The sequence below is a fragment of the Pinus tabuliformis genome, chromosome Q (genome assembly GCF_031772625.1).
Source record: "Pinus tabuliformis cultivar Carrire ecotype Pingquan chromosome Q, CPIR1, whole genome shotgun sequence".
Lineage (NCBI taxonomy): Eukaryota > Viridiplantae > Streptophyta > Pinopsida > Pinales > Pinaceae > Pinus > Pinus tabuliformis.
This window is the reverse complement of record NC_142296.1, coordinates 52,290,417-52,313,570: the sequence shown is the minus strand read 5'-3', so window position 1 is coordinate 52,313,570 and position 23,154 is coordinate 52,290,417. Positions and strand designations below refer to the sequence as shown.

Genomic DNA, 23,154 nt, shown 5'->3' with positions numbered 1-23,154 from the left:
TCAAGACAAAAACGATTGACTTATGTTCCAAAGAATATTGATGACAACACAATTAAGTCTTATGATAACAATTCATCTATGGTATTGAGTAAGCGCAAAGTTACACTAGAAATCGAATTGGGATGGTTGGATCATTTTTCCGTCGACAATTTTGCTCAGCACTAAGAATTTTGTATTGTCTCGTATCATCAAAGATGACAGATCCAAGAACAAAGAGTGATGCAAAAACATTACAAGCTAGAAAGAATGACATCAAGCCTTTCCATAAATATGCTTTGAGGACAAAGTATTTCTAAAGGGGAAGGCAATGTTGTGAACATAAATATATAAAATAATATAATTAAATAATTCATAGTTAAATAATAATTTGTATAGTGAAAAGACATGACTATTCATGAAAGGGCATCCTGCCTAAATATATATATGGGGCTCTCATTGTATTCCATTGTGTCAATTTTCATATATTTATTCAATATATATTTATTTATCCTCAATGGATACCTTTATTTTCCAAATATTCTAGATTATTACTTATTAGTACATGAGTCATATTTGGTTGTCACGGACTCTATCCTCATTCGACGGGCAAAGTACACAAAATGGATTGTATTTTGGGAACCTTCTTACAAATAAGTGCTTCATAAACTTCTGAATAAAATAATAAGAAATGCCAAAATAACCTTAAAAAATTTTTGCCAATAACCTTAGAAAAGCACATTTTCACAAATCCTTTTCACCTTGGTACTAGGTTGCCATGTAACCTCATTTATCTCATTTTCAAAGGAAAATAATACAAACCACCACTCCAAAAGATTTGTACCTTGAACCTCTTACGAATAAAGGATGTGCCTTAGCAAACCCCACTTCTAGGCAATTTTCATTTATTCACCATTTTGTTATTTGCAAAGCTATTAGAAAGCCCAATAGAAAGGGAAAGGTTGAAACTCATGAATTGGTACCATTTATAAGTGATAGGTTTGGATTGAACATTGATAATGGTGAGCAACCAGTCCCTTATTAAGCTAATCAACAGTCAGCATTGTTGTGGATGGTAGACACCATGGTGTATCTCATGTATCAAAATAGTACACTTAACTTTGTTATTGGTTGAAGCAACTCTAAACATCATTTTTGTTTTAACCAATATATCCAGTTAAAAAAATTAAATTAGCATGAGAAACTGACCATAAGAAACAGTACAGTGTGATGAATATAAGATCAGTAATTCATATAAGGTTAGCCTGAGTCATTTATATTCTTGTCAGTTTTATACAGCTTCAAAGTATAAAACAAAAGAGTACTAGCTAAAAAAATTCAAGAAAACATATTTTCTAAGGGTAGCGAAATAACCTTGTTTATCCACATGCCAGTCTTTAAAAGAGGTTGTGACAAGCTACTGAATGTTTTCTGCAAGAGTCTAGATTGCAAATAATCCAACTTCTCTCCAATAAGTAACCCCTCCTGTCTTTCAGTAGTGTATCCACGTCTTTGTTTGATAAAATATACATTCAAAAAATTAAATTAAATCAGAATGACAACATACTCTTGAATAATGTCGGAAAGTTAACATGATATGATATTGGAGAAAATAAATAGTGTGAACTTCAATAAATACTGAATATAACCATAACCATAGGCATGCTACCCGCAACAACTCCAAATAAATTGCATACAGAGTGTCTCTCACTATCAAGAGTATCCTAGTTGACAAAACATTCTAGCTTAAACAATTTTTATGTTGAACGCAACATACAAATCAAACCTAGTGAAAAGAATACCCAAGTTCTGGAAGCAATAATCATTAACATATACTCTGTGGATGTGCATAGTTGGTGGAACGTTTAACCATTTAAGTGCTTAGATCATGAGTTTAAGGATGTTTGTTATTTAGATTTGGAAAGAGACAATAAACAATGCAGCAAACCAGTATTTGAATCCTCAAAACAATGTGATGCTAGCACCATAAACTAGGTCGTTGTACTATTTCTTGCATTTATTTGTTTAAAGGATGTGTTTCAGATGTTAAATATGCCAGGAAATTGCAAAAAGAAAGGTGTATCAAAGCACAAATTGGACCATACAGCAGATTTGGCAAACCCTTAAGCCAATGCCAAAGTGCTAGAATAGTAAGACATCTTATGCATTCATATGTAAGTTTAAGAGAAATATTATGTCACAAGATATAACAACCACATCATTTTAAAAAAATAAACGACAATAGATCTAGAAATATAAGCTCAAACCCTAGATCACCAATCAGGATCATATCAGCCAACCTGCAAATGAATAAAAAAACTGCATCCACATACTTAAAGTGAACCAGGCATCCTTATATAAATGGCACAAGATTGACTATTGATTGTAACTCCAACAAGGCATATTATAATCTAACAAGCATAATTCAAGGATACTTATATCTGAATGGGTTGAAAAGACTGGCAACCTAAGGAGGGATTTCCACTCTCCTCCCTGTGAAAATTTTCACTATTGCAGCAATTGGAAATTATTCTTCTAACTGAATATTATTATGTGCATTTTATTTGCTATTACGACAAACAACGAATAAAATCACTGCCGCAATTTTCACAAAAAAATAAAATGCACTGTGGGAGTAAAACTGGAACTGAGAAAATAATGCACACACAAAATAAAAATGATACCGTTGCTTTTGGACAAAAGTCCCCGAAAAAACCCGGTGCAGCAGTTGAGGGTTTATATTATTATGCAGCAATTTATGGAGTACAACTAGCTGTCTAAACTGGCAAGCCCCTTCTGAGAAAATACTGGCAAGGGAATTTTTCCTTTCTCCAACAGCAATCCGGCCACTTGAACTGGCTATCCATGAACCCCTGCCTCTGTGCAGATGTTGCGCAATCCTCTACTGCAACTGCTCAGAACTACCTCGAATTTGTCTCTGACACACTGTTGCAACTTTGGAAGTGATCGTCCAGGCCTCTAAAAAATTATCCCAGCCTCCTGCAACTGAATCAACCTCCTCCTGAGCTAAATCGAACTACCTCCACTAGTGCTTTGCATAGGCCCCTGCGCAGCCCCTTTCTGTGGACTGAAAATGCCTCCGGCACTCCGACAAACTGCCACTGGAAATGTTGGATTCTCCTACTCCAAAATTCTATTGCCTGTTGATTTTTGGTAGCATCAAATGTGCTCTAAGTCTCAAATTTTGCAAGGAGAATTAGGCACATGTATTCCAAAGAACCCAGAAAGTGTTTTGGGAAATTCCACCCAGAAACAGTTTTATTAAAATAATTAATTATTTTTAATGCGACCCTAAGTCTAAACTTAGGAAAATAAAATAGTTAAAGGGTATTAATATAAATTGTGGGTGTAATTTCTAGAAGAAGACGAGGATCAAGCAAAAATGATCTTAGCCATTGATTAGCTTCTAATCTAGGACATTGAATGTCAACGAGAAGATTATTTAAGGAGGCTTGAGGGTCTCTTAGAAAGACACACAGAGAGTTTAGAAGTTCGATTTTCTGAAGCAGAGCAACTTCCGGGTGAATTTCGATAGTGAGTTATTGCAAAGAGGGGCAGAGAGAATTTTAGTTGGAGGATCTTCTCCAGAGCCAAGAATACTTAGCAGAGAGGCAGAAAGACACACAGAGGAGGTAGCGCAAAGGGCAGAGAGGGTGATGCAGAGCAAGGAAGGGCTCACGCAGGCCCCATGCAGAGCAACAAAACAGCTTCCAGCACAGAGGTCCGAATTTGCTGAAGGAGCTGGCGTTTCTGAGCCGGGAGGGTTGGAAAAGGCTCCTAAAGGCAGATCAATCCTCAGTTGGGCTGACGTAGTGACTTTGAGGCTAACACAAGGCCCACGCAAGGGCAGCGCAAAAGTAGTTAGGGAACTCACAATTCAGCTGTCGAATCAGTCGAGATCAATAGTGTTGAGTGAGGTAATCTCACCAGTCTTTCTTGCCAAGTGATTTTCTCTGTAATTGGATTGTTGGGAGGGCATCGAGAGTTGTATTCAGAATAATTCTACATAATAATAAAAACCCTCAAATCTGTTGCATCCGTTTTCCTGCATTGGTTTTTTCCGGGGACATTTGTCCAAAAAATATTGTCACTTGTGTGTATCTTTCTCTATTGTTCTATTCTTGTTTTGGGCAAATTAATTAATTAAGTTAAGGTTGCAGTTGTATTAGCCTCAATGTTTGTTGTAGGAAGCAGTGAATAATTTGTTTTAGTAATCAACAAATAGGAGAAGTTTAATCAGTTGCTGCAGTAGCAGATTCGGGTGGGCTTCTCGAATCTTCACATTGCCCCTCTGCTATAGAACTCCCTGTCAGTGCTTAACTGCACCCTTGCTCTGAATCGCTGCAACTGGATGCTGAACACTCTCTGAGATGTATCTATCTGCATCCCCATTGACATGCTCTTGTAATCTCTCGTTGGTGAACCAACGGCCATGATTAAATCTCCATCAACAACTAATATCATCTCAAACTCAATCCGTGTGAGTTTCTAGAGCATTCTCACTTTTCCTTAATTAATTACTATTAATTAACTAGTTTTCCTAAGTTAGACTTAGGAAAAAATTAAATGATGGCTAATTAATTTAATTAAGGCATTTCACAAGCTTATCTCGCGAAACCTTTTATGGGTTTTGAAGATCTCGTGTTCTTAGCCTCTCTGACACAAATCAAGACTAGAACACTTGTCCGATGCTACAAAAACTAACTCCCAACCTTAGGCCAGTTACACTGCAACCTTTCTTGCAGCTGACCACCCTGTTGATTTGGGGTAGCTTCGGATGTGCTCTAGCCACGAAAAATGGTGGAGAGGCTAAAGCACATGAGATATCCAATACCTAAAAATGGTTTGGGCAAAATCTAACCAATTTGGGAGATACTAAAATAATTAATATTTTTAATGGAGTCCCTAAGTCTAAACTTAGGGAAAATAAAATATTAATGTGAATTAATATAAAACTGAGTTAGAATGGTCCAAAAGTCATGGATAAAACCAGATCTAATATTAGCCATTGATTAGGGACTTAATCTCGGCCGTTGAGTTGTCAACGAGAAAAGTATAAGAGGAGGCTTGAGGGTCACTTGGAGAACACACCGAGTTGATAAGAATTCGATTTTTTGGGGCAGGGCTTGCTCAGGAAATCGAAGGAGTGATCAAATTTGCAGCTAAGGGGCAGTGAATATAGACACAGAGAGGCAGAGATGGTACCGGGAGCATCAGCGCAGAAGCCGAGAGAGAGGGACGCAGAGCCAGCTAGAGGCCACGCAGAGGCAACCAGAAGCCATGCAGAGGCAGCCAGGAGCTGCGTAGTGCCTGAGGAGAGCCAGCGTGGGTGACGCAAAGGTTCCAGAGGTTGACGGAGGGCTAGTTGGGCTGACGCTGGGCCAGAGAGGCTAACGCAGTCCTTAGAGGCAGACGCTGGGAGATTTCGTGGGGCAGATTGGAGCTGAGAGCTGTGGGATTGTTCATCCGGGGTTTTTAGCCGGAATATCTGTCTCTGACTGAGAGGTACTACTGCCGAGAGCATTCTCTGTTGGGTGAGCCATTTCTGGCACCCAAATTGTATTCTAAAACTGCTTAATAATAAAACCCTCAGATAGCTGCACCGGTTTTCCCGCATTGGGTTTTTCCAGGGACATTAGTCCAAAAATAACGGTGTCACTTGTGTTCTTGTTTTTTTTCCTTCAGTTGATGATTTATATGTGTTGAGCATGTACTTGTATTTATTTTCAGTATTTACATGGTAAATAACTTGTTAATTAACAGAACAAGTAGGAAGAAATAAATCAAAAAGTACATGAAGGATTTCTAACAGTTAGACTTAGAAATTCCAACACACCCCCGAGCTGGATCCAGGGTCTGAGGAAGTGCTTGCAAAAGGGAAGTTTACACATCATTTTCTCATTTACCGAGCTTAATATGCCCACACAAGCTTAGACAAACATGGTCTCAAACACAATCACGGGAATTGGTGCCCAGAGTCGCAAAGCACAAGCTCAAGGTTACCAAGCACCAACTCTAGGTTACAACTTGATAATCAACTCCAGCTCTGCCCCTGATCAACTATTTCATGCCTCCACCAATACATATGTCACCTCGCATGAATCTTGAATGCCTTCTAATAGTAGTCGGAACCAGTTATGTCAACGAGAAAGGACTCAAAATAAGTCCCCAAAATCTCTTGAAGAACCTCTCTCTCTGTCAAGCCAACTGTCTGTCTCAATCTACCTCTCTTGTTTTTCCTTTGGGCCCTCTTGTATCCTCCTGTGAGTGTGTCCCCTCCTTTTCTTCACGTCCCAACAAGAAAAGTCCATGCTTTCCTCTGTACAATCCTATCTTTGTTAGGTGGCAGGCGGTGGCTTGCCACTTCCTCCCTCTTTGGGTGCATATGCACCTATTCACAGCACGCAATAAGTACCCAACAAGCAATAGGTGTAACCCACAGGCACACCACCAGTAACTGTGTCTTTTAATTCAGCTGATAGCGATGATAGCTTTAAGCAAAACAGATGGGCAACAAGCTTCCCTCGGACCGAGGATCGGTAAGGCTATCCAACCTTTAGTTGTGTTAATTAATTAAGAATAATTATCATATATTTAATCAGAGGTTCAACTAGTCATGCTCCTTCCACGTTGGCGTTACAATCACAACCATCATTACAATAAGCAAGGATAGAACAGGGGGATGTTGCACTCATTTTTGCAAACTCTTGTAATTCTTTAAAATTGTGGGATGGTTTTCGTCTTTGTTCTTTTTCTTGTTATGGTTATGGTTTTTGGACATAATTTCTAAAAATTCTAATTTATTTCAGCATATAATTAAATCTATCCAAAGACTAATAACCTCTGCCATCGAGGAATTAATATGCTACATGGAGACAAGCAACTAGGGTTTCTTCTACTTGTTTGATCTTGCTTGCTGGTGAATCGATCCAAAGGTTTTGGACTGCTTCGAATGAAGGTTTAATTATTCCAAGGATTTCTTGTTTCACCAGACACAAAGAATAGAGGTTAGAGATGCCAAAGATAGGTCGCTCCTAAGGAGGGTCAAAATTTTTGCAAGGTAAATTAAGCAACAGTGGGAGTGATTTCCTCCTAGACCAAACCCACTTCTTTGACACAAGCCAAGCCTAATGACTTAGAAGAGATTTGACTTCACATCCCAGCAAGAAGTAAGTTCTCAAGGCACGGGTATTCCAACAACCAAAAATATCTAAAAAATTAAAATTCTCTTTTATTTTTCTATATTAGGGTAGGACTTTTTTTTGTTGGTTATTATTGTTAGATCATTTTCAAATAGCTATTTAGTGGGAAAAAAATGTCAAATTATAAGCTCCCACTTAGGTACAAATCTCATTTCCCATATTTTTACAATTGTATCTAGTCAATTGGTTGCACATCTATAGGTGGAGCGGGTTTTTTCTTGCTGGACTTGCATCCTAAAGCCATCCAAAGCAAGTTCTCAAGGCCTACAGGTAAGCATCATGAGCTAGGACTTACAATTTTTAGCTCCATAATCATTTATTGTCATTATCTTATGAAATAGTTGAATTATTTTATTTTCCAGCTGTAACAATTAACTATTTAAATTCTGGAAAAAATTCTAGGCAAGTGAATATAACCAGAAATTTGAAAGGGAAATTGCATTTTCAACGAAATATTTTGATATAGAGGAGGCCCTTAAGCCTCTAAAGCACCCTCTACCCTTCCTGCACTTTAGGGTGATTTCTCTAGAGGTGTCTTACACACAATGGGTTGGCTGTAATAACAAATCAGTTTGTTGCCCCTGCGTTTTAATCCAGACTTCGCAGTCTGTCCAATAGAACAGCTAGTTGTTTTTACTTATAACTCTAAAATCGTGCACTCAATCAGAAAACTAATAGCATATTCGGTTAAAGTGTTCTCAGTAGACCAAAATCCATAGGTTACATGCTATTTATCAAATGATTTGACTACTAATAAATTTTTTTTGTTAGAAACCTATTATGTTTTTAATGTTTATTTATAGCAGGATAGCAACCAAGCAGAGAACACCTTCACCTATTTGACTCTGTTCAAGGCACTGGTCATATATCCGGAGCAGTGAGGAATATTCGAAGAAACGTTCCTTAACTGTTTAAGGTGCATCAAGCTTAAAGAGTGGGGAAAGGGCCAAGGTGACAGTGGATCCTCGCGCTGCAAGTACCAATCCAGTGAGGTTGTTGGGACCTTAATAACCCTGCTAATCAGATCAGCAACAAAGTATAAACCCAATCCATCCTTCATAGATGAATACCAAGTTCTTGTTATATCGTGAACGTATTCAAACAGAATTTTTTTTAGTCATCAAGATTTTGGTCATACTTTCATTTGATTTAATCTTCGTTTTTACTTTCTTTTTATGTTTAATCTTAGTTTTTACTTTTCTTTTTAGAAATAAAACAAGGCCTTATAAGGAGGGTTTCCTGCAGTTTAATTCAATTATTGAATGTTGAAATGTATGAACTAATTATTGTATTTGAACAAGGACTACTTTGTAGATATTCTTGCTTATTTTAAGTATCCTTAAATTAGAGGCCTAATAAAAGTACATAAACACATGTTATAAACCTTGACTAAGGCCAACCTAATTTTAAATATTAAATTAGTTTGTTTATACGTAGGGTGAAAGTGTTTATAAATCACATTAAAAATATTAATATGTTTGATATATATATAACCAAAAAAACTATTGCAGCAAAAATATTATTATTAACTTTGGTTTGAATCCAAGGTCATGATAAAAGAACATAAGCCTTCAAGAGTTTCTATCATTTACAACCAAAATATACCACAATTTTTCTAAAATTAGGTATGCAATGAAAATCTGGGGGAATTGGCAACTGAGAGCCACATGATACAAATCTTATTTTTAAAATTTATTAAAAGTCAATGCAATCTAACAAACTTTGTAACACACTACAATGATTGATAAGTATTGGGACCTAGCATATGTTGAACATATTCCTTTGAGAATCAATTTAAGTCGTTTATTAAAAAAATTAAAAAAAGAGTCAAAGATCTTCATCCACTTTAAGTTGAAATAAGAAGACTTCCACAATTAAATGAAATTCTATTGTGTTGAGATTTTCTGTTAATTAAATTTGGAAAAAATCTCATGAATGTGACAACAATAGGATTTGTTGCTAAATTAGCTCCATTTATTCCTGAGGAGGAGTTATTGCATCCTATATTTGTTGTGAGAGAATTTATGATTCAGTTTTCTTCTCCCAGCTATAAAATGTAAGCCCGTAGAGAATATGTGAGCTGAGAGGGTGTGAGGAATTATGTTGTTGTAATCTCCTGTTGAATAATAAGATTGTCGATGCCTCTGTTTTGGTGGATGTAGCCCAGATTGGTTGGGTGAACCACGTTAAAATCTGTGTTTTTTCATGGTTGAATGCTGCAAAATCGGAATCAACATATCCGCAAACAAATTCACTACTCCTGTTATAAGTGATACAATAATCACTTGTGCCTCTCAAATACCGAAGCACCCATTTCACTGCTGACCAGTGTTCTTTTCCTGGATTTTCCATATACCTGCTGACAACCCCAACTGCATGTGAAATATTTGGTCGAGTACAAACCATCGCATACATCAAACAACCTACTACATTGGCATATGGAATTCAAGACATATATTATTTTTCTTCATTTGTATTAGGACATAAACTAGAAGAAAGCTTAAAATGGGAAGCTAAAGGGATTGAAACAGGCTTCACATTGTTCATACCAAACCTCAAGAGTATTTTCTCAATATACTTCTGTTGTGATAGCCACAGCTTACCATTGCTCCTGTCTCTGAAAATCTCCATGCCCAAAATCTGTCTTGCTGCTCCTAGATCTTTCATATCAAATGTCCTAGCCATCTGAGCCTTTAACCTGTTGATCTCTATTATGATTTTGCTTGCTAAAAGCATATCGTCAACATACAACACTAAGATAATGAACATGCCATTACTTAATTTCTTAAAGTAAACACAATGATCATATTCACTTCTTATATAATTTTGACTCATCATGAAAGAATCAAATTTCTTGTACCATTGTCGAGGCGACTGCTTCAGACCATACAATAATTTCTTGAGCCTGCAGACAAATTTCTTGTTGCGATTTTGAACAAACCCTTCCGGTTGTTCTATGTAAATCGCCTCATCTAAATCTCCATGTAAAAATGCAATTTTAACATCTAATTGCTGTAATTCTAAATCAAGTAAAGCAACTAATGCTAATACAATTCGAATTGAAACAATTTTTACAACTGGTGAAAATATCTCATGAAAACCAATGCCTGCTTTCTGAGAGAAACCTTTTGCGACCAGCCTTGCTTTGTACCTGTCCTCTGTATCATCAACACCCCTTTTCAATTTGTAAACCCATTTACATCCCACAGTTTTTCTGTCTTTAGGAAGATCTACCAGATCCCATGTGCCGTTCTTGACTAATGCCATCATCTCGTCCTTCATAGCTTCTTTCCACTTTTCACTTTTAGAACCTTCTACAGCTTCCTAATAGCATAAAGGTTCATCATCATTAGCGGTTAAAGCAATTGAAGTAACATAATCATCATACCTTTTAGGAGGACGTTTGATTCTTGTGGACCTCAAAAATGTTTCTGGTACTTCCACAATTTGCTGATTATTATCTGTAGAAACTTCTTCATGATCTGCATCTGAAACATGTTCATGATCTGCATCTGAAACTTGTTCATCTCGACTATCATTAGTATTTGAACTGGTTTCAAAATGAATGTGTTGAAGCTTAGATACATTATCCTGTTTCAATTTATCATCTACATCTGGATTTTCAAGTGAAGATTCATTAAATTTAACATCTCTGTGAATGATGATCTTGTGAGTAGTAGGATCCCACAATCTGTATCCCTTAGTCCCATCACCATATCCAACAAAGATATATATTTTTGATTTAGGATCTAATTTAAAACATTGATGTTTCGGAACTAGAGCATCTGCATCACAACCAAAAACTTTAAGTTTAGAATAATCACAAGGATGACCTTTCCATACCCCTTGAGGAATTTTGCATCCTATTGTAGTTGATGGTGATCGATTTATCAAATAGCAAGCTGTAGAAACCGCTTCTGTCCACAATTCCTTCTGCAAATTGGCGTTACTAAGCATACTTCTTGCTCTCTCTAAAAGAGTCATGTTCATGTGTTCAGCAACTCCATTTTGTTGAGGAGTATATACAGTGGTTTTATGTCTTTCAATCCCAGCGTCCTTGCAATAATTATCAAATTCCTTTGAAGTAAACTCACCACCATTGTCAGTTCTTAAACATTTAATGGTTCTTCCAGTGATGTTTTCAACTAATGCTCTAAACTGTTTGAAAACTGTGAATACATCAGACTTCTTCTTTAACATGTAGACCCACACTTTTCTAGAGAAATCATCAATAAAAGATACAAAATATGACGATCCTCCATATGAGGTTATAGGAGATGGACCCCAAACATCAGAATGGATATAATCAAGGATTCCCTTACTAGTATGTTTTCCAGTTTTAAACTTTTGCTTGCTTTGTTTCCCAAATAGACAATGTTTGCAGAAATCTAACTTAACAGACTTTAAATTAGGAAGTAACTTACGATCAGATAAAATCTTTAAACCTCTTTCGCTCATATGGCCCAACCTTTGATGCCATAAACGAATAGAATTACTGTCGTTTTCAGATACTGTAGAAACATGATCTGACTCTGTTCTTCCTTCTAACTGAAAAAGATTTCCAACTTTCTTTGCTTTCATTACTAGTAAAATTCCTTTATAAACTTTCATTACTCCACCTTGAATAAAAGTTATATATCCAATAGTGTCTAGTACTCCTAGTGAAATGAGTTTTTTTCTTAGTTCAGGTACATGTCTTACATCAATTAGAATTTTATTTGTCCCATCAAACATTTTAAGCTGGATGCTTCCAATTCCCACAATGTTACATGTGACATCATTTCCCATGTAAACTACTCCATCATTGATTGATTTATAAGTTTTAAACCATTCTCTATGAATGCACATGTGATTTGATGCACCAGAATCTAACAGCCAATGTTGATCATGATTAGACAAATTAACTGATAACACTTCATCACTCATACCTGAAATGGATGCCGAACCTGTATCTGTCGTGTTTGCTTCTTTCTTCTCTGTCGAAGAGTCTTCTTTGGATGTTTGTTGTCTCTTCCAACAGTCCTTCTTCAAATGTCCCGATTTGCCACAAAACCAGCACTTTACTTTACTCTTCTTCCCTTTCGATTTTGAAAGCGAGTTGTTGTGCTTACTGGAGCATCTTTCTTTAGAACGACCTCTGACCATCATTGCTTCTGATGTAGAAGTTTCTGAATTTGACCTCTTCCTTGTTTCTTCGGACAACAAAGCTCCAACAACATCATCAAATTCAAGGGTTTCTGATGAACTAAGACTTATAGAAGTAACAAAATGATCCCATGACTCGGGCAACGAGCATAATAAAGTTATAGCTTTATCTTCTGATTCAAATTTTACTTCTATACTTTCTAACTGCACCAGGAGAGTATTAAAGGTATTCAAATGATCAATAATAGATGTACCTTCCTTCATGCGCAAACTCTACAACTGTCGCTTCAGAAGAATCCTATTGGTTAAGGATTTCGTCATGTACAACTTTTCAAGCTTTGTCCACAAACCAGCAGTAGTTTTCTCTGACACGATGTTAAACAAAACATCATCCGCCAAACACAATCGAATGTCGCTCAGTGCTCTTTCATCCAAGTCACTCCATTCATTATCTGTCATGGTGTAAGGTTGTTTAGCTTTTCCGAACAAGGCCTTTGCCACACCTTGTTGCACGAGTAGATCATACATCTTCACTTTCCAGATCTTGAAGTTGTTTTTACCATTGAACTTCTCGATCTCAAATCGAGCACTTTGAGTTTTTTCCATGTTTTGTTACACAAAATCTCCAATCGAAACTTTTAATAAATGAAGTTTTTATTTAAAAAAAATTGCCTTCCATCAATAAAATTCCTTTGCCTTCAAATATCATGGCATATTACCATTTAAAAACAAAATCTGATATAGATAACTTTTATCAAAAAACCTTCAAATCGACTTTAATGCAGAATCATTGCCTACTACTAATTAATGGGCTATATGTTGTGCTATTAAAAGTATAAACTGTTTGTTTTCTTTAAAAGATTGGTGTGAAAGCATTTTCAAATAGATCAAGTAATTTGTGCGAAGATTATCCAAGAGCTACCAAGTCAACATAAACTGAGTCATTGCATAAAGTTTATAACGAATTTGAATCTCAACATATTGTTCTATTTTATTTTATTTTCTAAATGTGTTATTTAAAAATATCTCAAACCATATTATGTTCATGATCACAATGATTCATCTACACTAAGATCAATATGGTCCACCGGCCTTAAGAAATAGAAAAATAAATCATAATATATTATTTTTATTTTCTATGAGAAAAAACAGAAACCTTCCCAAATCACCATTGTTTTGTTGGTTAAAAATTAATAATATGATAGATATTTTGAAAATTGGAACATACTTTTCAGGGAAAAAAATAATAATAATCATAATAGTAATAATAATAATTAATTACTTCCTCAAAGTGTCTTAATTTTTTTTCTTTTAAATTTAAAAATAACAACGAATTTATTTTTTATTATTATTTTAATTTTCTGTAAAATTAATTTTTATCAAAATTATTTAATATTTTATCTATAAATTAAAAATAAATAAATATTATAAAAACCCATAGATTTATTTTAAGTTTTTAGAACTTTAATAAACCTTAGAAGTTCTAATAAAATTAAATGACACATGTCACTTTATTAATTTATAAAATAAAATAAAAAAATTATCAATCCCTCATGTGTGTTTCTCCCCCATGGTTTTCATGTGCATTTTTCGTGAAGTACGTCTTCTCTCGATGAATGATTTCTTCGGAGAGACTACAATTCCACAATTTTTTTAGCGATTACCTTTTTTGGTTTATTTATTATCATTTAAATTATACAAAGTGTGTGAGGCACGTCAGCGATAATTTGCGAGATAATGACGAATGGTGGGGATCAACGCTTAGTTCTCTGTTCCAAGAAATTTAGTCATTCTGACTATGTGGTACAATATAAATAGTTAAGTATATTATGGGAAATTTTACAATATTAATTAATAGTAAAATATATTTGTTATCATTTATTTTATTTTTTTAAGTATAAAAAAGCATAATTTATATTAATATAAGTGATATTGTTAAGATAGTCTTCGGCAAAATCACATAATCAATCTTTTGTCGACGCGTTTCGAACCAACCAGTGTGGTTCATCGTTCTAGGTCCTGACAATGAACCACACTGGTTGGTTCGAAACGCGTCGACAAAAGATTGATTATGTGATTTTGCCGAAGACTATCTTAACAATGTTATGGATCATAGAAGTCTAAATTCCTTAATAAGTGATATTTATAAATAGTGTTATTATAAAGAGCAATATCATGTTTTGTAGTTGGAGAGATTGCTATAAGATAAGAAGCTGATCAAGGTCATCAGGGTCATCGTAAAAACATAGAAAACTCAATTCTTTGGATCATGATTCGGATCAAAAAGATAGACAGATAGTGAGGAACAAAAAAACACAAAAATGTACTAGATCCATCACCCATAAGAGACAGGGGATAGACAACATACCTCTATGAGAGAGCAAAAGGCGATAGAATATTAAGGAAAGCAGGAACCAGTAGAGAGCTAGGTACCTGGAATGGAGAAATCTTCTATCAGATATATAGAGTCTTGAAATTGTACCTCCATTTTCCATATACCAGGATCTATTGTAAGGCCCTTCTTTGATAAGTTGTCTGCCACAAAATTCAGAGACCTGTCCACATGGCTGATAGTAAAAGACGGAAAACTGTTCCATAACATTTTTATCCTATTAATCCATCCTGAAAGTATGGGGTTCTTGTTAATTAACTTCCCTGTAGCCAGACCTATTGTATTTTTAGAATCCCCATATATCTGCAGCAATTGGATATTCAGGAAGGAGGAAAACTGTAAAAGACCCACTAAAGCCATTGCCTTGGCCTTATTATTTGTCCCACAACCACCATGCCAATATATAGAGTAATGAAGATCTTCGGACATCGATATAAAAACACCACATGCACACATGCCTCTTTGTGCAGCTCCATCAAAAAATGCCCTTGGATAACCCATCGACCGCATAGTATGGATGCCTGAATTGTTGGATTTGCTTGAAGACCATTTTTTTGGAATAGAAAAATACATCGAAGTGATCTGTTCTAACAGAGGCAAATTTGTATCTTTCCCCTCACGGAAAATGGCATTGTTCCTTTTCTTCCAAACTGTCCAGAATAGCAATAGAGGAATTGATCTATGAGAGACTTTCTGCGAGCTCCACCAGCTTATAGCCCCTTTGACATCTGTGTGTTCTACTAGATGAAAACCAAAGAAAACTGCAAGATCCTTCCACAACTGATAAGTATATCTGCAAGTGAGAAAAATATGATTGTTGCTATCTTCCCCATTTTTACAAAGAAGGCATATACTAGGACTAGACCAATTCATTTTTTGGAGATTTTCCCAGGTTAGAATTTTGTTATGAAATACAAGCCAGGAAAAATGGATTATTTTGTTAGGCACCCCAGTTTTCCACAATGATGAGGGAAAGATGAATTGAAATGGAAGCGGAATCGACCTTGCCAGAACTAGATAGATATCTTTGACCCTTAATTCATCCCAACTCTTAACACCTCTCCATGTAAGATGATCCTTTCCATCTGAATTGCATATTCCAGAGCCCCTTATTGTTATCATAATACTGGCCCACTGTTGTGCATAAGCTTGACTAAGGCCCAAAGAATGAAAATTCTTCCATATTGGAATGCCTCCCTGCCATTCTTCAATTAGTTGATTCCAAAAAAAGATCCCAGATCTATGTAGAGCCATAATGATAGATTGAGGGATGTTAAAATCCATCCCCAGACCATTACATAATAAGAGGTGAAAAAATTGAATTAATAGTATTTTAAAAAAATGAGTTTAAATATGGTTTAAAAATAATAAATTTTAATTTATAATGTTAAATTTTGGCAAAGTTTCATAAATTTTTAAACAATTTAGATTTAATGTCAACATCAATTTTTTTTAATACGTTATTGCTGCTGCAGGGAATAATAAGAAATACATGTAAAAAAGTGACATATAACTCAAATGGTTTACATGGTTTTAATATTTAGTTTATTGTACTTTAATTTTGCACTTTGTTTTCCTTTCAATGTATAGTTTAAAATAAGAAAAACATATAAAAAGCCTGTAACAACATAATTCCAAAACAAACTAAGCTTAACAAACTATTTAGAACAAACCTTCTTACTCTAATCTCATGTTGTACTTTGCACAAGAAAAGCAAATGGAACAAAGAGGAACTTTAAGGGCTATAAATAAACAGGTTATCTTCCTACCTTTCTCTCAACTTAGCTTCAAAGGGCACCTAGATGTCGATGGCATAATCACCAATTTCGCAATCAACAATTAATGTGATTGAGAAACTAAGCAGCCTAGATCTATCTTAACTTCGGATCTATCAAATACCGAGAGAGATCAACTATCTTGAGATGCAAACATCTTTTTTGAGTGCAAAACTTGAAGAAAAGTTTACACCTCAAGAGATTTGATACCTCTTAGTTTCGTAGATCTAGAGTTAAGATGGATCTAAGTTGGTTTAATTATTAATAACTAATAATTATAATTAATAATTTTGTTTTTTTTTATTTTTTTATTTTATTTTATTTTTACTTTTATGTAATTTCACAGGGTCAAAATATATATATATTTTAATGTAATTTGACTAAGTCAAAATGTTTAGATAACATAACATAACAGCACATTACAACATCTTTTCTATACTAGGCTGGAGAGTGTCTCTCTGTGCAAAAATTAAAATAAAAATAAATTTAAAGAAATATATGTTTATTAAATATTTTGATTGTGAAATGAGAGATGGTTTTTTGGCATGTCATATTGATGGGCCATGGGCCATGGTATTGGCCTATGGTCCTGTAACAAAGCCTATTTACAAGTTAATAATATCCATGGTAAAGTGGGGGTGAATATCCATGGTTAAAAATCTTGTTATATTGCAAGTATTAAGTTTTTATGTGCTTATTAATGAAATTTAAATCTGGTTATAAAATTATTATTTTAATTTATATGGTAAAATGGATCTTAATTTATAACTACTATTTATATCTTATATATTTTAATATGATAAAAGGTTTAGATATATCTCAAAACTAATTATAATCTTTTTGCTTTTAGATTTAATTAAAAAATGTTATAAAATTAAATTCAAAGAGAATATTTTGCTTGTGAAATAAGAGAGGGTTTTTGAGCATGTGGTATTGATGAGCCATGATATTGTAACAAAGCCTATTTATAAGTTAATAATATTTATAGTAAAATGAGAACGAATATCTGTGGTTAAAAATATTGTTATATTGTAAGGTTACAAGTATTAAAAATTTTATGTGCTTATTAATTAAATTGAATATATGATTACAATATTATTACTTTAATTTATAAGGTAAAATGGATATTCACTTATAGCTATTGTTTATATATTTTAATATGATATGTATATTAGGTTTTTTATCTAAAAAATAATTCATAATTTGATTAATAAAAACAAAATTATAATATAACAAATTAAATTTTATTATTTTTAATACTTTTAATTTCTTTACAATTTAATTTAATTAAATCCACACGTAAATGTTTATAAATCCTTGCAATAAAAAATAAGAAGAAACAACCAGCACACATTCAACATTCAAACTTCAAGTGCTTGCATTCTTGAGAGCTTAACTTGCACTCATATCCATCATTTAAATTAAATATAACTCTCTCATATATGACATTGAAAAAAATGCGAAATCGTCGCATGTCTTTCTTTTGAAATAAAGTAAAATAAAATTAACATAAACGTTTTGATAGAAATAATAATGAATCAAACCATATTTTGCAAAGCTTACTTGAAGACTATTGCATTTGACGAAGATGCGCGCTTCCAGTCAACATCAATTGGCAAAGTTAGCAAGTAGTCAGTGTTCAAAGCAGAGCTCAATTGTAAATCTTGGGTTGATAGTTCTTGAAATTCAGCATTTCGTAAAAGCTGCATGAAGTTCCGCTGGAATCGAGTTTCCGAATTAACTCTACACACAATAAACTAATTTTTATGGCCTAATATGAAAGTAAAGCTATGGCGAACTAAATTTCAGTAGTAAATCAATCTTGAGAACTCGATTCAAGATTAACTAGATTTCTTGAAAATGTGGTATGATGCTTTTGTCCAATACAACAATGGCCCAGTAAAAGTCAACAATGGCCTAGTAAAGGTCATTGGTTAGTTCAAAAGTTCCACATGAATGAGAAGTTAAATTTTTATAACAGGAATGATAGGAATACAGTAGGAACTGGAATACTTGCATAAAAGAAAGGAAATTAAAGAGAAAGTGTACAAGCATAGAAGGGGATTGTCTAACCATACATATCTTATACACCATATTTTGTTAGATTATATAAGACTACAAAATTGGAGAAGAGAAATCATATTTGACTACGTTTCCGAAGGTACAAATATAAAGTAGAAGTTACACAAGTGATAAAATGACAAAAGGATAAAATGTAATAAGGTACAAGAGGGAAAAGCTAAAAATATGATTGTCTCATCAAGGGAGTAGGTCAAGGGTACTGTTGACACCAGATTTGCCTTCGTAAATAAGTGTTAGTTTCAAACCTGTTTGGGGACATCATCTGAGGTGAGCTTAATGTTTCAGAGTTCACAATTCTGCATTAACTGTTCATGAGTACCTTATTTATATGGATACATTGTTTCAAAGATTTGTTCCAGCCTTATCTTATTCCAGAGTTGTATTGTCTGAGTTTCTTTAGGAGCCTTAAGATCAGTATTTCAGTGAGCTCACACACCCTGTGCTATTATTAGTAAATTTTTCAGTTCAAGCTTCCAATGTTCTAGTTTTAGCAGTTCTTCCTTTGAAATTCAGCGTGCAGACTGAGGAGCATGAATGTGGCTGGAGGACAGTCAAATGGGTGCTTTCAGATTCATGATGGGTTGAATGAAATTCGAATGAAATCCCTCTGGCATGGAAAAACGTTCCAAAATTTGAGAGTGACTATTTTGATACTGCCCAGCACATGTTGATTTTTGGTAGCATCGGATGTGCTCTACCCTTGAAATTTGGAAGAGAGGCCAAGGCACATGAGATCTCCAAGACCCATAAATCGTTTTGAGAAATTCCACCCAGATGAAGAATTATTAAAATAATTAATATTTTTAATGGGTTTCTAAATCTAAACTTAGGAAAATAAAAATATTAATGGGTATTAATAAAGATAAGGGTGAGAAGCTTCTAAGAGACGAGGATCAAGTCTGTATTAATCTTAGCCGTTGATTAGAAACTTAATCTCGGTCGTTGATTCATCATCAGGAAAAGTATAAGAGAAGACTTGAGGATCATTTGGAGACACACCGACAGATACTCAGTATCTCAAGGAAAATCGATTCTCAAGAGGAAGAGATAGATTTCAAAGGGAGAGTTGCAGGATGGAAGAAAAGGAAAGCATCAACAGCAGTCAATGACTGAGGAGGAGGTGACGCAGGGACAGTGAGAGACAGCACAGAGAGTGACGCAGTCCAGAGGGAGACGTAGCCCCCACGCAGGATGACACAGAGGGACGCAGAGCCACTCAGAGCCATGCAAAGTGACGGAGAGGTGACGTAGGAGTGGGAGAAGGGTCTCCAAAGTGTCAGATAGTTTCACAGGGAAAGTCTCAGGTGTTTTCCTTCAGTTTCTCTGTAAAATCATTCCTTGTAAAAGCGATTGTTGCTGAAGATTAATAAAACCCTTATCTGCTGCACAGGTTTTCTTGCATTGGGTTTTTCTAGGGACAGTGGTCCAAAAACCATTGTGTTTATGTGATTGGTTCTTGTGCATGTATTTTTTTCTATATAATTATTGTGATAACTGCAGTAGAATTCATTTTAATATTCACTGAAGGGATTTCGTAAATAACTTATTATGAAGAATATGTAGGTGAAATAAATCAGTTGTTGTAGTAGAATTTCAGTTTAGAAATTTTCACATGGTATCAGAGCAAAGATCTGCAACAGGAGAGAAGAATCGACTATGGATCAAGAGCATGATGCAAAGGCATCAACTCAAAGGGACTCACGCAGATTTCCAGAAGAATGCACAAGGGACGTGGATCACGATTATTCTATGTTAGCTTCCAGATTGGAAGAAGAAGTCGCTTGCCTAGCAAGCTCTACCTCCCCTGAGGTTTGGTATATAGACAGTGGAGTTTCTTGGCATATGACAGGAATTCGAGAATGTTTTTTAGATTATCAAGAAGAAAGAATGACTTTTCAGATCACCATGTCATCCGAATTGAATCCTTGAAAATTATCAGAGTTTCTATGATTGTTTCAAACTATGTCAAACTCTAAAATCTTGTGACTAACAAGCTATCAGAAAGGACCTCTAGACAGTGGCAGTTGTAGCCAGCACAGAACAACGAGGACCCTCGGTCAAAGCGCGCTGACCGTTGGCCCATGGAGACCACGTAGTGGCGCAAACTAGCAAATAGGGAGTCCAGATCAGAAAACAGAGGCCGTTTCTGATGCGCGATTAGGATAAAAACCTCAGAGAAGGAAAAGCCTCGGCACCTGGTCATGTGAAAAACAGGGAAAACTGTGGGAAAAGTGCTAAAACCGACAGGCGGGTCTTGTGCTCCAAAACCGGCAGAATATCGGAGGCATTTCAGGCGGTAAGCAGGTTTGGCAGAGGACCGAGCGATGCCATACATTGAATGACGCATGTCCGGTGGATGAGAGAGAAAACCGCTCTCATCGCAGGGTAATGGTCGAGCAACTCACCCGTGCGATAAAAGCGATGACCGTAGGATCTGGAGGCCCCAGATCAACGGCGGAGGTTGCACCCGATGGAGGACCGGATTTGACGGAAGAATAGGCTGAGGCATATGAAATTTGGGGTCCGACGTGACCAATGAGCTGGCAGATGAATCATTTCGCGGAATAACTGAAATAACGACCGTTCGAGGAAAAGTTGGCGCCCAGTTCGTAAGGAGACAAGTGGCCACCTCTCTGTGAAACGTTACATAGTGGCGATGACATAGAAGCAGGGAATTCCAGCGGACAGAGGCAGGCGATCCGAAGAGCCAGAAGAGGAAGCGAACAGTCAAGGGATGGATTGGCTTTAAGCCACGAACAGACAGAGAACAGAGAGGAGACAGAAGAGACAGAATAGAGAGTGAAGCAAGAAGCAGAGAACAGAGAAGTCGAGCTGACCTGCAGAGCTAAGGCAGCATCGAGCAGACAGAATCAAGAAGGCTTGAGAGGTTCAAGCAATCCCTGTGAGGATATCTGTCGGGAACTGAGTACCAAATTGGACTCATCCCATTAAGACCAGTTGAGGTCGAGACTTGGTAAGGGGGAGTCTGTGTACTCTAGTGGCTTGGGGAATCCAAGTACCACCCTACTAAGCATCATCTGTTACAGGAGACTCAAATTGAGCTCCTCATTGTAAAAACTCTGCTTAAAGACACAATAAAAAAAGGCCACCACTGAAAGCTGGACCAGGAGACGTAGCCTAGGAGGATTGGGTGAACTCCTTATTAATTTGTTGTGTTTTTGCATTTGCTTGTTGTGTTTCTCTTATTGTTTTCCAATGCCTGTGTATTTCGCAATCTTATCGATCTGTTGCTTAAAATAACATAGGCACACCAGCACATGAGTCTGTAATACCTACATTAATTAACTGAGATCATACATAAGTGATTTTCAGATCAAGTGGTATCAGAGCTATAGGTTGTTAAGGTTAGACAAGCTTGTGCTGGATTTAGCTGTTGAATGCTAACTAGATCAAAGCTCAAATTAGGAGAAGGAGAGTTGGTCGAAACTAATCCTGAGATTGGAAGAGTCTATCCTCAGAAGACAATGTCAGAGGAAGGTTCTGTGGGGCCAGACCCTCAATTTATAGATAATTTCCTGGCCATAAGGTCCATGGTAGAGGAAATGTATAAGGACTTTAGAAAACATAAAGATGAAGATTCATCAAGCTCCAAACAAGATAAAGGAGAAGAAGAGTCTCTCCTCCATGACCACTCAAAAGGCAAGGGGAAAGAAGAAAGCTTTCTCACACCTCCTAATAGCCTTGAACATAAAAAGAAGACATCTTTGATTAAACTAGATGTTAAATTTGATTTACCAATATATGATGGAGAGTTGAATGCAGAAAAGTTGGACAATTGGATCAGACAAATTGATGTTTATTGCAGAGTGCAGAGTATCGATTCAGATAAGAGCAAGATTCAGCTGGCCAGCCTATGCCTTGGAGGCACTGCCTTGGTTTGGTGGGAAGGCAGGACCCAAGCTGACATGAAGAGACATGGTAAGACTCTTTCTGTCTGGAGTGAATTTGTTTCTACAATCAAAAAGTAGTTCTATCCACTGGCCTACATGCAACAAGCCATGATGAGCTGGCAAACTCTTCGTCAGTTGAAAGGGAAAAGTGTACAAGGTTACACCCAAGAATTTAGGAAGAGAGCTTTGATTCTAGGAATCTCATTAGACTCACCTGAGACTCTGTTGAAGTACATCGGTGGTCTACACAGCTACATGAGGCACACTATCCTCATGTTTAATCCCACTAGTATAGATGAGGTATCTGTTCAAGCTATGCATCTAGAAGCTAGAGGAAAGAATGGAAACCCAGAAGTTGGGGGATCATCCCAACCCACTGCAAGCAAGAATAAGGAGAAAAGAAAACAGAAATGGAGAGCAAGAAAGGCCAATACTGCACAGAAAATCAAGTCTTCATGCACTCATTGTAAGAAGAATGGGCATGATGATGAGCACTGTTGGATTCTGCATTCGGAGCTGATACCTAAGAAGTTCGAGGGCAAGAAGAAGAACACTGCTACAGCTATTCAGAAAGATTTGGGGTCGGACTCAGGAGATGAAACAACCATTGCAGCCACAGGTATAAAAGGTAAGAATTCTGAAGCATCTAC

General features: G+C 35.9%; 1 protein-coding gene across 1 annotated transcript in view; it reads right to left on the bottom strand.

Annotated features, from left to right (window-relative positions):
* LOC149218262 (uncharacterized) overlaps positions 1–23,154 on the bottom strand; it is a 595,146-nt gene that overhangs the window by 534,181 nt on the left and 37,811 nt on the right. The window contains exons 2-3 of the mRNA XM_089386517.1: positions 18,075–18,254; positions 1,351–1,486 (exon numbers count right to left, since the gene is read on the bottom strand). Coding sequence (XP_089242643.1) covers positions 1,351–1,486; positions 18,075–18,254 — 316 coding nt within the window. The remainder of the gene's footprint in view (positions 1–1,350; positions 1,487–18,074; positions 18,255–23,154) is intronic.